Source organism: Balaenoptera borealis (assembly GCF_965194805.1).
Source record: "Balaenoptera borealis genome assembly, chromosome: X".
In the NCBI taxonomy this organism is placed as follows: domain Eukaryota; kingdom Metazoa; phylum Chordata; class Mammalia; order Artiodactyla; family Balaenopteridae; genus Balaenoptera; species Balaenoptera borealis.
Genome location: NC_138881.1, coordinates 82,627,310 through 82,643,669, shown reverse-complemented (window position 1 = coordinate 82,643,669; position 16,360 = coordinate 82,627,310). Strand labels below are relative to the sequence as shown.

At 42.8% G+C, this 16,360-nt stretch overlaps 1 protein-coding gene across 7 annotated transcripts in view; it reads right to left on the bottom strand.

Moving 5' to 3' along the window:
- Nucleotides 1-4,483, bottom strand: part of DIAPH2 (diaphanous related formin 2) — an 860,940-nt gene extending 856,457 nt beyond the window's left edge. For 2 of the 7 annotated variants that reach the window (XM_082377063.1, XM_082377064.1), the window contains exon 1: nt 4,123-4,483. In XM_082377063.1, the coding sequence (XP_082233189.1) occupies nt 4,123-4,257 (135 nt within the window). In that variant the 5' untranslated portion in view covers nt 4,258-4,483. The remainder of the gene's footprint in view (nt 1-4,122) is intronic. The other 5 variants (XM_082377060.1, XM_082377065.1, XM_082377062.1 and 2 more) reach the window with 4 other exon arrangements.
- Nucleotides 4,484-16,360: the final 11,877 nt, after the last annotated feature.

Here is a 16,360-nt window from a genome sequence, read left to right as displayed (position 1 = left end):
TTTCAGAAAGAAGCTGAAACTCTAACACGGCATACAAATACCCATCATGACCTGGACTCAGTCTCTTTTCTAACAGGTCTACCATATGGAAACTCTGTTTCAGCCACTACCATCTATCCGCAGCTTCTTTACTGGACATGCTACCACGTCTCTCTACCTTTGTATTCATTGTTCTTTCACCTTTAAATGCCTTTCCCTCCCCTTCTTCAATTAATGCCTTATTCTTCAAGCCTTGGTGCAAACGTCACCTACTATGGTAAGCCTTTCCTTACCACACTCAAGCATCCAATTAGACTCAGATGCCTCTCCACGTTTCTATTATCACCCTGCTAATACATATTCCCATTGTTCCTTATCACACCACTCTGTAGTCATTAATTAACTTCCCTGTCTCCCTCACTAGACAATGGCACCTTTGTATCACCAATCTTCGGAATAATGCCTAGAACGTAGTACGTGCTCAGTAAGTGTTTGTGTCATACAGGAACACACTGTGTTCAGCCTTTATCAATTAAAATCAAAACATGATTTATCCAACTAAAAACAAATAACCAAATACTCAGGAAGTTATGTAAGAACCAGAACATTAACTTCCGTTATTTCAAGTTACTAATGTGACTCTACTATCTAAACAACCAAAGGTTTCAGGAATTATACAGAAACACAAAGTCAAAATGCAAAAACATCAAAGAATGTTAAGCCACTCTACACCATGGTATGTGTGTGAGGACTGCTGGTTCTACCTTAACACTAGCCTCTCTTAATGGTTAAGTCACTGCCTTAAATACGTGGGATTTAGGATGTCCCCTTCATGACACTTCTAGAGCTCTCTGTACTACTTGACTTGACAAAATAGATTCCATGGTTGACATCAAATTACTAATTAAGATTCATGCTGTTTGATGACATGCTACAATCTGGGCCTAACCAGATAGTTACATAAAATACAAAGCTCTACTACTAAGGCATTATCCAAACTGTGATGAGTCCAAAACAAGGTTGCCTTCATTAAAAAGAACCAAAATAAAAGGGTCATTATGAGGATGCACAGATGAAGAAAATGGAAGTAAGCTTTGTCAAATTGATTTAATTAATCTCAAGCAGAAGTCGTTAAGGGTCCTGAAATGTCGCTCTGAAAAAATTCTAATACCCATCAAAAGGTTGAGGATATAAATGAAAGTAGTTCCTCTCTATAGAAAACATGCCTTCCTTCTCCAGTTTCCCAGAACAATGAGAAACTAAATGAAAACAACTGAATCACAAGCCTTATACTGTATGCATCCACTATACCATAGCTATCACTTTAAATTTTCTATGCAGTAAAAACTTTCATTTTAGCTAATACTATATAGATGTGTGTAATTAACCGCTTACTCCCAGACGCACTATCTTCAGTATCTACCACTCATGTGGTCAGTGTTATTTCCCTTCTCCCTTGTCGGTGACCTCCTCCTCTCCCCAGTCTCTTCAAGTGGAATCAACTGGCATTTCCTTTACTCTCTCTCTGGTAACCCAAAAGTTCTTATTCTTCTATAGGAGACATATGCCTTTGAGAAACTGATGAAAACTATGGGGCCCAGAAAACTGAATGTACCTACATACACTCAAATTTTTTCATATGATTTCAGTTTAAGAACCCTTATCCCCCATAATCACCTACACAAATAATTTCTACTACCATATGGCTCTCTTTTACAATCCCCCACAACTCCTTTACACACACACACACAAACACAATTAAGGACTACTACAGTGGTTAACAACATAATACTCAAAGTAATAAAATTTAGTCTAGGTAAAGCTTTATTTTACCAGCAATATTTTAAGAATCCCAGATGAACTCCTCTCTACATGGCCTTAGAACATGTTGAGCACTTCAGTAAGACAACTCAAAATAAGGAGTAAGGCATTTATTTTAAAAGTTTACCAAGTCTTATTATTTGGTCAACTTTCTTGCCTTAAAATGTGCTGAAATGTCTTCCTAAATTTATGTTTATAAACTCCGACATATCTGCTTGTAAAATCATGTAAGGCTCAAAAATTATTTTGAGTACAAAAGCAAGTTCCCATTGATATTCACAAACTCTTGGATTCAAATACTTGTTCTACTATATCAAGCTATACTCAACACCAAATAGTGTTAGCTAGGAACTGAAAGTGATACCATCTCATAACTATCTAGTTACCTTGTCAAAGCATAAAAGATGCAACAGGACAAATGACCAAAAGGATGGGAAGAATAGAATCAAGGTGTTATTACTAACAGACAGAAATAAGTGCTTTCTCTTGAGCTCACACATCCTAAAAGTGGAAGGCTCTTGCTAGATGTACCAAACTCTTTGTGGAAACTATCAGTTCGCTTTTACTTTTGCTTAAACTTTTAATCACTGTTTAAACCAGTTTTGTACTGGATCCAAAAAGAAAAAAGAAAGAAACATGATCACTCTTTTACCGCAAACATAAAATTTCAACATCAGGATTTTTAAATACATTAAACTTTGGTAACACACTCACAAAACTTTTCTAAGTATTATAATAGGGGCACCCATTAACCCCCTGCCAGTATAGACAATTCACAAAGAGCTTGTGACTCAGTTCCTTCACTTGTAAATACCTGGGGGGAGGGGAGATAAGAGGACACATCAAGTAATTCTTAATTTGCCTCAAGTTAGGGTGGAATTGATGAGACTTTAGACTGGTTGTTTTATTCTACCCCACTAGGTCCCTTTCCACATAATGGAAGGCTACATATTTCCTGTAACGATAACACTTCGGTCACTGTTTTCCAATCTGGACAGTTCATAATTGAAAGGCAAACAGCAGGCAAGGGAGAGAAGCACAACAGGTACATACTAAATGGCCAGATACCCTAAGAAAAGGCTTTAGTTATACGTCACTGCCTCCTTCCTTATTATAATCAAGTTGCTGGTTAAAACAGAAAACTAGATATGCAACATGGGGCTTGTGCTCCAGACCTAAACGAAGAACCTTCAGACAGAAGGAGTATTTGCTGAATTTGTGCTGGAAAACCATATCCCCTCTGCCACCCAAATTAGAAAGTTTATTGATAAATGTCTGCCTAATATTTGCCAGGGTTGGCAAAAATAGTCTTTGGCCAATATACTGTAAGAATTTGACCAGTTTTTAAGTTTCACTATTATTAAACCATTTTCCTATAAGCTGAAGGGGAAAAAAAAAAAAGAGGAACCGTTTTAACTGATGAGTTGAAGACACTCCAGTATTTCTCAATCTAATACCAGGCCCCATAGATTTCATTCCTCTGCACATGAAGTCAGTGGCAGGAAATGGACTGCTCCCACTGGTGCACACACTCTCAGGACGGGGAGATTTGTGCCGTCTGCCTACTGCTTTTGAGCGTTCTTAATCAACTAACTGCAAGTACTGGACGACTCTGACGATTACACACACGACAGTTGGTGGTACCTCACCCAGCCTCTAACTCCCACGCTCCCCCCACTCTTCCAAAGAAATGTTTCTCGGAAGAGCACATGGAGAGGCAAGGGGGAAAAAAAAGCATGTAGGCGCCTCTTCCTTAGATATCTGGTCAAGTAGAAAGACTGGGGGCCTACGTTGTGTGTTTTTTGTTGTTGTTTTGGGGATTTTTTGTTTGGTTGGTTAATTGGTTGTTTTGGGGGTTTTTTGTAAGTCTGTGGGTGGGCTCCCAAGTAGTGGGACTGAAAAAAAAGAGCTAGGTTCCCCTGTCCGAACCCTAAGCTTTAAGAGGCAAAAAACCCAGCAACTGACAAGGGTGGGAGGGGAATGGAATCGCGCAAAGAAGGTTCGCGCCCTCAAGTTAGACAAACAACAGCCCCTAGCCGGTACTCGGGGTCTCCCCAAGTTGGGGTGGGGCCTTTCTCCTTCCCGCACCGCCTCCCGGGCTGCCAAGAGGGAGAAAGGGGTTAAGTGGAGAAGGGGGTGCTCTTCCGCCCCCACGCCGTCTCCGCGCCTCGGCGTGGCCGCTGCTTTAGCGGCTCCCGGAGTTGCACAGCGAGGTCGCGGTCACCCTTGGGAGGGGGCCCCGGGTCCCCCCGTGTTCAACGGCAGGAGGACCCCGGGGCTCTCGCTGTCCCCAAGGCCGGCGGGGGCTGCGGGAGCACTCACCAATTTAGGTTTGTTTTTCGTTTCCTCTTCGTTGGCGGCCCGGTTCCCCGCGCTCCGTTTGTTGCTTCGGCCCCCACCGGGTTCCTCGCCGCAGCCTCCGGCGCCCGACGCCGCCGCCGCCCCGGGCTGCTCCATCTTTCTCCGGCCCTGTCACCTGTGCCCTGGAACCCCACCTCTCCTCCACTGAGGAAGCCCCTCGGGGCGGTCCCGCTGCCCCGCGTGGATTCGGCAGCACCTCCTCCTGGGAGGGGGAGAGAGTAGGTCTGCCGAGTTCACGTCCCCGGGGCTCCCGAAGCGACAAGCCGTTGCCACTACTCTGCGCTGGGGCAAGCCCTGCCCCCGAGCGGCTGCAATTACCACGGTCGCCGCCGCCGCCGCCCTCAGGGTGGTGTTTAGGGTGGAGGGAAAGTAGGTGCCTATCTCTTTAAGAGGGCCTCCGCACACGTGATTCATCAAAGTGCCCGCAGTCCGCCGCCCGGGCGCGGAAAGCTGCTTCCTACTCCCGCTGCCGAGCCGGCCGGGCTACTGAGCATGCCCGGCGCGGCGACAGCTGCCAAACGAGAGGACTTTAAGCTGCGGTTAAGCACTGATTTCCCTTCCTAGGGGCCTAGCGTGAAATGGGAGGGAACTAGCCAAGAGAGAGGAGGTGTAGCCCATTTTAGAGATGGGGACACTGAGGCCCGGCAGGATTCACGTGTGAGTTTCACCTGAGTCTCCGCTTCCACTCGTGTAGGCCAGAGCACCTTCCCCGGCTGGCCGAGGCCTCGCCGGGGGTGTGGTTGTGTTCCACTCCTTGGGAGGGGTTGATTGGCAAGGCAACTAGCATCCTGTAGGAAAACCGCCACGGGGAGCGCTGATTAATTGCCTAGACAGACTGTACGGGTGAAAGTAGAAGGAGTGGGTGCTTTCTGTTGCCATGATTGCGTTGCGACCAAAGAAATACAGTCGTTCCTTTATTCCCAGGCCGCCAGGTAGTAGAAGCAGCAGGCGCCCACTGCTTAATCCCGAGGGGGTGTAAGGCTCTTTAGCCAAAGCACCTATGGAGAGCTAACAATTGGATTGAGTGCTATTTTAAGTTTCCTGAGCTACTTTAGGTTTACAGTTGTTGTGGGGAGCGAATAAGATCTTGTGTGTCAAAGCTTTGTTAAAAATGTAAATCTCTAGACAAATGCTAGGTGATTTGGTGCAGCAGCGGCAACAGGGCACCGCTGGTATTCGTAATCTTTCGTCCTGCAGTTGTCAGGAAGAGGCCCACGCCGCTTTAAAAATAAAGTTCACATTGAGAACATTAGCGGGGCCGGGCAGAACTTGAATGAACCACCATCATACAATCTAGAGAAGCTACCTGAAATGTAAATTTAGATCCCAGGTCTATAAACATGCTCATGTGCCTGTTATTCAGATATCTTCAGGCTATGACCCTTTTGCCCTTCTCCCCTTCAACCTAAATTCTGCTATGCTGAAGCTAATATGTTTATGAACATATTTTTTGAGTGCATTAGGATATATTTGACCATGCTGTAGGTGTGATGAGGCAATTAACTTGGAAAGTAGAATAAAAAGAATGTTAGACATCTGAAAGCGGTCTTAATCCTGGCTTTGCCATTGTCATTAACTTTCTTTTTAATCATGCAGGTGGTAAACTACCCAAGGACAGCAGAGAAGAGGGAATACATGCTCCCAGACAGGGTGGGCAAGGAGCCCTAAGGTAAATTTGCTTTGTTGAAGTTCCTGTTTGACTTAAAATTTGATGTATATTCTGAATTTAACTCACTACACACACACACACACACACACACACACACACACACACACACACACACTCACGCGTGATTTGAATTACTTAAATGCCCCCCCCCGAAAAATGGCATAGAAGTGCATGCTGCAGTAAGATGTGACCTGGTGATCCACTGCTTTCACGTAATTCCTGTTTGAAAGATGTGGGTGTGAGCCATAGCTGAGTATCCCCCAAGCTCAAATGTTGCTTAATAATCTGCCCAGTAGATCTTTATTGAGCTCCTTAGAGTATCCCAGGTGATATCCAGAGTGCTGTGGGTTAGGAGGATGAAGCTCACAGTCCTGCCCTTTAGAACCTCCTAGTCTACTGGGAGAGACCAGTTGTCAATGACTGCACTTCATTGCCACACGTAGGAACAGGGAGCCCGCGGAGCACATGAGGAGGGTCACCACCGGAGTGCCAGAGGCTCTGGGACACCTTACCAAAGAGGATGATGTTTGAGCTGAGTCTTAAGGGTCGAACTGAAGACACTAAGTATTTGTTGACAGCCTACTAAGTGTTAGATACCCTGCTAGGCATTGAGGGTCCAGTGGTGAACAAGACGGATGTGGCTTGCTCTTGTGGAACTTTCTGGCTATCGGGAAGGATATTAAACAAAAAAGTATTGAGCAATTACAAGGCAAAAAGGGAGAATGAAGAGCATCCCAGGCAAAGGAAATGACCATAGCATGTGCAGAGGCTCTGTGGTTAAGAAATTGGAGGGCTTTCCCTGGTGACGCAGTGGTTGAGAATCCGCCTGCCAATGCAGGGGACATGGGTTCGAGCCCTGGTCTGGGAAGATCCCACATGCCGCGGAGCAACTGGGCCCGTGAGCCACAATTACTGAGCCTGTGCGTCTGGAGCCTGTGCTCCGCAACAAGAGAGGCCACGATAGTGAGAGGCCCGCGCACCGCGATGAAGAGTGGCCCCCGCTTGCCGCAACTAGAGAAAGCCCTCGCACAGAAACGAAGACCCAACACAGCCATAAATAAATAAATAAATAAATAATTTAAAAAAGAAATTGGAGGTGACGGATAGGGGCTGCTCTTGGCAAGAGAAGAAGCAGAACAGATGAGCAGCTTCCAGATCATGAAGGTCCCCACTTGTAGATCTCATTGGTCTGGTTTTAAAAGCGGTGAAGGTGTTGTAATACAAGTGACTTCTGTTTTGAGTGTGTGAATATTTGAAAATGGATCAACATTATTTTGAGTGTAAGGCTGGGTTTCACCATCCTCAGGCCAGGTGAAGCTACATTTGAAGTCAAATGAGAAGTACATGTAAAAGATGCATAATCTGTACTGCAAAAAGTGAGAAAGTTTGTCCCTGAGATGGCTTACATTTGACTTTATTGTGGTTATCTCAGCCCCATCTTAATTCTGGCTGTTTTCTTTTCAATTTTCTTCCAGTTAATGTAAACAGTCATTACAAACAAACAAACCCCCTTCCTTCAAATATCAGGGCCTCTCTTGGAAGCTAACACACAAAAGGAGCCACTGGTCCCCTGCAAGGACACTTTGTCCACTGATTATGAACCAGGCACCTCACCAAGTGCAGTCCTAGGGCTGATCCCACTACATTTCCTTTATTTTTACCTTCCTGGGACACACAAATAGGCCGGTGGATGGAGAGACATCTTTTCTCTGATGCTGCAGAAAGAAGAAGGCTACTACCATCAGTTGGGACTTCAAAAGTGTGTGTTAGACCCGCTGACCTTGTAGTCTCTCCCTCTGGCCTCTCATGAGTTTAGCACCCGGTTAACATTAAAAGCCAGCCCTGGGAAAAAAGAAAGATAAAAGGCTGCTAGGCTCTTTCTTCAAACTGATCTTAGAGCCATCCATTACCCCAGAGGTTTCTTTTTATTTTTTCAATTGGGGTATAGTTGTTTTACTATGTTGTGCTAGTTTCTACTGTACAGCTAAGTGAAGCAGAGGTCCCTGTGCTATACAGCAGGTTCTCATTAGTTATCTATTTTATACATATTAGTGTGTATATGTTAGTTGCAATCTCCCAATTCATCCTGATGATCCTTACTAGTATCACTCTGGCTTTCTGTGCCTCCCTTCTGCTACGTGTTCTCATCTAAACAATCTGGGCCATTAATAGAGAAATTAAAGCCAACATGGATTAGACAAAAGTAAGAAATAAGCACCTCCAAGGTTATGGAAAAATATTTATGAATTAAAGGTCGCCTGAGAATAAACAAGTATTTATTAAGCACATACTACATGGGCAACACCAAACTAGACATCGTGCAAATAAAAAAGTACCAGATGTTCTGCTCTAAAGGCATATATGTCTTCCTGAAGAATCTCCTGTTCTGCAAAATTGCACACTAAAAATAACAGGGCTTCTGGGGAAAACGTGGTTAGGGAAGGTCACTTAAACCCAATGCAAATTTGTAATCAGAGCACTAATGTAAACAATAACCATCCTAATAAAAACACTCAGGAGGTTGAATCTCCACTGGCATCTGCACCCAGCATCACAGCCATCAATGCTTGGTAGCCCTTCACGCTTCCTCTTTCCCCAATGTGAATCCTCAAGGGCATTTACTTTTAATAGATGCCATTTTCATCAGAATTAAAAATCTAATTGAGGAGTAACCAACTTCTTAGAATCACACGGTGAAAGGTCTTCACAGCTTCATTATCAGTACTCACAGCTTCACCAGCTAGTTTAATGTGATGGGAAATGTAGAGGTTGTTGAAATCACTAAACCAGTCACAAAAAAGGGGCAGTTTTGTGTAGGATTCTTTTTTTCTGAAAGTCGTCATATTGTGAAGGCTTCTCTTTAATTGTGAGAAAGCTGGCTCCTGATCACGTCAAAACTTAAAGTGCTAAAACACTTCACATGTGAACCAGCTGGCCTTCCACCTAATTTTACTTACACCATCCTCCTATTTACCAATCACTAATGTGCTATTTGTGGTACACAAACCCTTGTAATGGAACAGAGTGTAAAATATAAATTCTTTGCCATCAAAGGTATAAAATCTGCTTGAGAAAACAAACAAGGAAACGAATGTGTGGAGCAGTAAGAGCAAATTGGCTGCCTAATTCGGAGGTCCTGACTCGAAATTCCGGATAATGTGGTGAAGGGGTGAGATTTGTCAGGCCTCGAATAGATGAAGAAGTTTTCAAGGAGAACTTGAACTGCCAAGGGCTGAAGCAGAAATCATACTTGAATAGCCAAAGCAAAGAAAGGAAGTAAGGAAAAGACAACATATGGAATGGCCTGGAAACAATACTGACCAATAATGTAGAGGGGCCAGTGGGGCTTGAGTAGAATGGTGAGAACATAGATGTTGAATAATAGTAGGAAACATGGTTCTCCCCATAGCATTTGCCCAGTATGTAAACAGATTTAAATATAAGACATAATAGTAGTGACTGATAAGGATATTTAGCAGGAATGTTGTAAAATAAAGGAATATTTTAAGGAGCTGGTCTGGCAGTGGTATGCAGAATAACTGGACACTGATTCTCAAACTTATTTTTCTCTCAGTGCAGAATTCCTTTTCCCCCAAACAAAACCTTTACAGAAGCTCAGTATGTACGACAGATACAAATCTAGCTGACCTGTTTGAAGTTACTGTGGGAATGGAGATTGCAGTCCTCATGACCGCTTGGCTTCTCTCTTATCCTCTGAGGCACCAGTGCTGAACTCTAGCTAAAACTAGATAGAGTCCTTTTGGATAAAGTCATGAGGATCAGAACTAGAGTAGCCCCAGAGGAAATAAAGAGAAAGGAACGAATCCAAGAGATGTTTAAAGGAACACACTGTTCCTCTCCACAGATTACATACAGGAAACAAAGGGAATGAAAAAGTAAACAAGAATTACTAAAACGTTGGCCCAAGGCAATAAAAACCTAGTAGTAAACTGGGAGATAGTATCTTAACAGGTACTTGTTGGCAGGCAGAGCCAGACCAAGGAGCCTGATACCCAGACACTAAAGAGACTCGTTAGGGCAGGACAAGAAAGCTAACAAGGTTCCTGTAGTCACCAACAGAAAGAGTCTGGAAACGCTGGTAAAGCAGAAGGGTTGTGTAACAGTAGGCAAGAAGGCAGACAGCTAAACTCTGGAAGTCTAACGATGGATGTCCTGTCAGGCAGGCAGAGAATAGAATCCAGTCTGGTGGCAGGCACCAGGCAGAGAATGAAGTACGTAGTAGGAATCCAGTCAGGGGGTTTGGGATTAAGAAACAAACGCACAATCCCTTAAGAGGTCTGGCAAAACAGTGCTAAACAAGGCAGTGCACCAAGCCTAAATGAATCGCCATGTCAGGTGAAGTCCACGAGAAAAGGCAGAGACAGGCGAATAAAAATGGCACCCAAGAGACCCAGTTACTTCAACTGGTCTGTGAGATCTAAGTAGGACCGGAAGCAATAGGCCCACTGGATGCTAAGCCACCAAACTACTGAAATACTGCTCCTTAAATCCTCTCTGACTAGGAGCAGGATTGGTCCCAGTAGAAGAAAAGTGGACAGCAAGAAAAGGCCTGGAAACAGTAATGACCAATAATGGTCACTTACCTGAAGGTAAAGGTTAATGTGTTGAGTTGTGATGATTACAAGGTTTGGTGCAGCTAAGACATAGCCCCACAAAAATTAGTCCAAGAGATAATAGTGCCAATGTCTCCTTTTGGGGAAAATGTTGAGACTGCTAGAGACTGAGAATTCCCAGATTCGTGCTATCTATGGTTTTATACAGTATGCTGAAAAGCAACCCTTTGAATTTTATCTGGAAAATATGCTTCTAACAAAGAACAGACTTCCTGTTCTACATGAACCAAAGCCCCCAGAGTGCTTTTCAAGAGTGGCTTAACAGATCATAAATGGCAATTGTCCAATCTATAAGTTACTAGGACATAAATGTAGTAATAAACAGTGAGAGAAAAACGTTCGGTTTGCTTGCTAAATTATGTGGATCACAGAAGCACACATTGATGGTTATAGGGATGCTATCTATTTAATGAAATTGAGTTTCTTTTTTTAAATCAGTATAAACAGTCTCTTGAAGATGAGTATAGTTCAAAATTGAGACTACAATTATGCAATTAAAATTGATTGTCTCTTTTACTTTGTGGTTTGTGTTTATTTTCTGACCTTTTCAAAATATAATTAACTACATGAAAATTAAGGAATACCTGTTTGACATCTGTAAACAATAAAAACATTTTCATATCTGGGCATTAGTAGTTAGGTAAGTCTTAGAAATAGGTTTATTTTTCTTTTACATATTCTCCCATATAAATTTTAACAGCTTTATTGAGATATAATTCACATAACATACAATTCACCTTTTTAAATGTACAATTCAGTGGTTTTTAGTATATTCCCAGAATTGTACAACCATCACTGCAATCAATTTTAGAATTTTTTCATTCATTGCACCGAAAAGGATCCCTTCCTTAGCCATCTTCCCTCCCCAGTCCTCCCAAACCACTCCTCGGACCCACCCCCTCAACCCCCAGCCCAAGGCAACCACTAATTTACTTTATGTCTCTGTAGATTTGCCTATTCTGGACATTTCACATAAATAGAGTCATACAATATATGGCGTTTTGTGACTGGCTTCTTTCTCTGAGAATAATACCTTCAAGGTTCAAGCATCCCACATCAGTTTTTATTTGTTCATTATTACCTATTCTTTTCTTGGATGCAAATACAGATCAGTTGTTTAAGCCACCTCACCTGTTATACACACAGTGACATATACCTACTTAAAATTCCAAAGAGTTGACATTTGCACACAAACACCAACCTTGCCCCTCCTTTCCTGGCAAAACCAGGAGATCTGGGGTTTGATTTTCCTATACAGTGATATAACAGAAGAATTTATTTCTGACCCAGGGCCTAATGTTTTATGGAAATGACCACAAGCACCATACTTAATCAAGTATACATTATGTACCAGAATAACTCTTAGAAGTTTACATAAATGAATTCAACAGAGAAACCCAGAAACCAATTACATTAAATTGTGTTTTACCTAATAGAGTAGCAGAGAATATATAGGTCTTTACTTTCAAGTGTTCCACTGTAACATTTTAGAAGCTAAAATGTACATCAGATTCATTCAGGAGGTCTTCTTTGAGATTTGCACATGAACTTTTAAGAAAATTTTTGGGAAAGACTTTTCATCATTGGATGATTAATTGAAAACTAGATTCTAGGATATCTATTTTGCTGCTACTTTTATTGTATTTATTTATCTTCTCTAGTAGCCCTGTGTCATTGGCTTCTGCTGCCTTCAAAACAGAAAGGCTAATGTGAGCTGCCGTCTCATCAGTACTAGCAGCTTCGCCTCACACCCTGACATTATACAAGGGCAGACCTGCCTCTAAACTCTATGAACCAACCCTGATTTGCATCAAAATTTCCATCCTTTAATCCCTCACCATGTTGTTGCTTTACACCATCAAAATGCCTCAAAGCCTTGGCTTCGATAGTGGCCAAATTCAAAGACACACAGGGCCAAGCTTGATCCTAAATCTACAGAATAAATCTTTTCCATCACAGGCACAGCCCTGTGATAATATATAACTGTTATTAAAAGATTGCTTTCTTCCCTTTTACACTATTTTCGATTATTAAAACTGTAAAGTAATTAGATTTTATTTTAGCTAGTATATTAGAACTTATACATATAATTTTAATTAAATAATACATTAACACATATTGAGTAATAACTATATCTAGGGCATGGTGCTAAGGATAAGTGACATACACTATGAATGATCTTAATGGGCTTAGGATGTAGTCAAGGCAACTGACAAGTAAGTATACATTTAACTGCAAAAGAATGTTACAGAAGCATATAGGAGGAAGAGAATAGGGGAGGTTTCTTGGAAAAGCTGGACCTTTAAGTAGTATCCCAAAAGTTGAAAATTAGAGAAAAGGGCATTTGAGAAAGAGGGAACAGCATGACCTACAGCATAGAGAAAGGAAAATGTGGGCTGAGTTTGGAAACTGACTAGTCATCTAATGGGGCTGGAGGGTAGGTTTTGTAATTGTATAGTGGGGGATAAAGCTGGGAAAGCACAATGAGACCAAGGCAGGAAGTCTTGGAATGCCATCCTGAACTCTGAATTTATTATTTAAGCTGTGGAGAGTCATGAGAGATATATGAACAGGAAAAACACATGATTAGCCCTATGTTTTAGGGAAATGCTCTGGCATTGGTATGTAGGATGGTTGTAAGATGAGAAACTAGAGGTGGGGGATATATTAGGATACCACTTTCAAAAGCCATTCTCTCACTGGGGAATAAGTATGTTAGCTCAACCTGAGTGCCAGCAATAGGAACCTGACATCATGTAGGTATCCAAGATAGTCCAGAGAAGGAGGAGCTAGAAGGATGAGCCAAGGCAAAATCTGCTAAGAAAAACCAATGAGTCAAAAATAAATAGGGAATTCCTTGGTGGCCTAGTGGTTAGGATTCCAGGCTTTCACTGCTGTGGCCCAGGTTCTATCCCTGGTTGGGGAACTGAGATCTCACAAGCCAGGCGGTGCGGCAATCAATCAGTCAATTAATTAATGTAAAAATGCACAGGACTGGGACTTCCCTGGTGGCACAGTGGTTAAGAATCCACCTGCCAGTGCAGGGGACACTGGTTCAATCCCTGGTCCGGGAAGATCCCACATGCCGCAGAGCAACTAAGCCCGTGCCCCACAACTACTGAGCCTGCACTCTAGAGCCCGCGAGCCACAACTACTGAGCCTGTGTGCCACAACTACTGAAGCCTGTGCACCCTAGAGCCTGCGAGCCACAACTACTGAGCCTGTGTGCCACAACTACTGAAGCCTGTGCACCCTAGAGCCCGCACGCCACAACTACTGAGCCCACATGCCACAACTACTGAAGCCCGCACGCCTAGAGCCTGTACTCTGCAACAAGAGAAGCCAATGCAATGAGAAGCCTGTGCACTACAATGAAGAGTAGCCCCCCACTCACCACAACTAGAGAAAGCCTGCATGCAGCAACGAAGACCCAACACAACCAAAAATAAAAAATATAATAAAATAAATTTTTAAAAATTAAAAAAATGCACAGGACTGAAGTCTCCATTGGACTTGGCTTGTAGACCCAAAAGTTTGTAAGGTAGAGTCAGGATCGTAGGGAGAAGGTGTCTTAAGAAACAAAGGAGAATCAGTAGTAAACAGCCTGGAGGCATCCATAGCTTAACTTTATTGCTTGGTGGATATGAGATGCATGGATGTGTTGGGCTGGTTCAAGGGACCAGGGGCAGTTAGTTAGATATTTCGATGATAGTCTCACGATAATAAGACCATGAATTGGGGCAGTAGAAAAGAGAATGGAAAGATGGGAACAGATTTCACAGGTAATAGTCCCAGGATTTGATGACCTGTTATAGGCAATGGGGGAATGGGAAAAGTAGAAGATAATTCTGAGGTTTCAATACTGAATAACAGGGAGAGTGATTAATATTGCAACGCAGATTAGGAATCTAGGAGGAGAAGTACACTTGGAAAATATAATACTGAGTTATGTATGAAAGAAACCACATTTCAGGTGCCTGCAGAAGGAAATGGCATTACACATTAGGTCTGGTGTTTTTGAGAAGGTTTGGAGACAGACATGAAGATTTAGAGTCATTTACATAACTATTAGGTGAAGATGTGGCAGTAGGTAAGATAACCAGGGAAGAGAGTATAGAGGGTTATGGGAAGCAAAGAAAGAAGTTTGTTAAAAGCTCATTTTTAAGTGTGGACAGAGGGAAAGAAGTCATCCAAGGATATCACTTAACAAAGTTTACTACTCCTGGCGGGTTCTTTGATTTCAGTACTGAGTGACAGGGAGGGTCGTGATAGCAGGATACTAGAATGCAGATTGGGAATCTGGGAAAAGAAACATTTTTGATATTGGATGGTGGGATGCTAAAAAAACATTCGGACAGGTAGGATGGGATCCAGGAAAGTACAATAACACAGAGGCCAGACATTAAAGAGATGGTAGCCAGCAGAAAAGTCAGAAAGGATGAAGCCTTTGGTGATAATAAGTACAGAAATTGGGAAACTGATGAGCAGATTTCTTCTTGGAAACAATACCCACTTGGAAGACTATACTCACGTTAAAATCAAGCTAATGTTGCTCAGAACTCCACCCTTGAGATGGCTTTCAGAGACAGTTCATCAACCAAACAATAAAAACAGTCTAGTTTCTTCAGAGAATACTCACTCTTGACATACACATGTGTCTCTGTTGGCTTCTTTCTCTCTTTAATTCCTCCCTTTTCTCTCTTCCCTCCTTTCTCTCCTTTATTCAGCTTAGTTCATTATCTTCCCCCTCCTGCCAGATGTAGTAGTTCTAACCCCCTCACTGCTCCATGAAAGTCTCTGCTGGAGTTGGCTTGTGACCAGACACAGGGTAGAGGGGCTATGTAAGGTGGAGGCTAGGTCCAAGGAGTCAAATTGAAGCTAATAGCCAGGGGGAGCAGTACTCAGAAAGTATCAGAAAGGAGACTGCCTGCCATATTTTATTTGTGTGCTGGAAGCCTGCTCTAAGTGCTAGAGGTTTATATCATGTAAATTACATTAAGTTAAAAAATGCCTAGATGTATCTTTATATATTAAAAAACATACACAAAGCACACAGATAGATAGACACATAGGTAATCCTTAATTTGTCCTGTTAATGTATACACATACAAACATATCCAAATTAATAATGACAGAGAGAATGAGTATGAATATGAGAGACCACATTCATTTTGGTTATTGAGGAGTAGGTTGCACCTCATTTTCTAAATTTATTCTTCCTCTCAGTTACTTCTAGAAAGCTGAACTAGCTTAATTTGGACAGCAAGCTACATTTTAGAAATACGTTTCAGAAGCTTTAGCACATAAATCTTACATCTTGATTCTGAGTTCTTACCTCTAGAGAGCACAGTGAGTTTCTACCTTTAGAGTAACCCAAGATCATGGGCTCTGATTTAAAGACTTGCCTCTGGGTGATAGTGGCATATCCAGAGAGTTTACCACGTGGGCCTCAGAGGTCAGGATTCTTAGCCACACCTGCCAGCTTTGCACATCAAGGCAGTTCACAGGAAAGGGCCTAGTGGACAAGCCATAGAGATAGAACGGTGATCTGTATGAACAGTGTTGATCTAGAACAGTGGTTCTCAAAGTATAGTCTCCAGAGCAACAGCATCAGCATCAGCTGGAAGCTTGTTAGAACTAAAAATTCTCGAGCACCGGGCTTCCCTGGTGGCGCAGTGGTTGAGAATCTGCCTGCCGATGCAGGGGACACCGGTTCGTGCCCTGGTCTGGGAAGATCCCACATGCCGCGGAGCAACTGGGCCCGTGAGCCGCAATTACTGAGCCTGCGCGTCTGGAGCCTGTGCTCCGCAACAAGAGAGGCCGCGATAGTGAGAGGCCCGTGCATCGCGATGAAGAGTGGCCCCCGCTTGCCACAACTAGAGAAAGCCCTCGCACA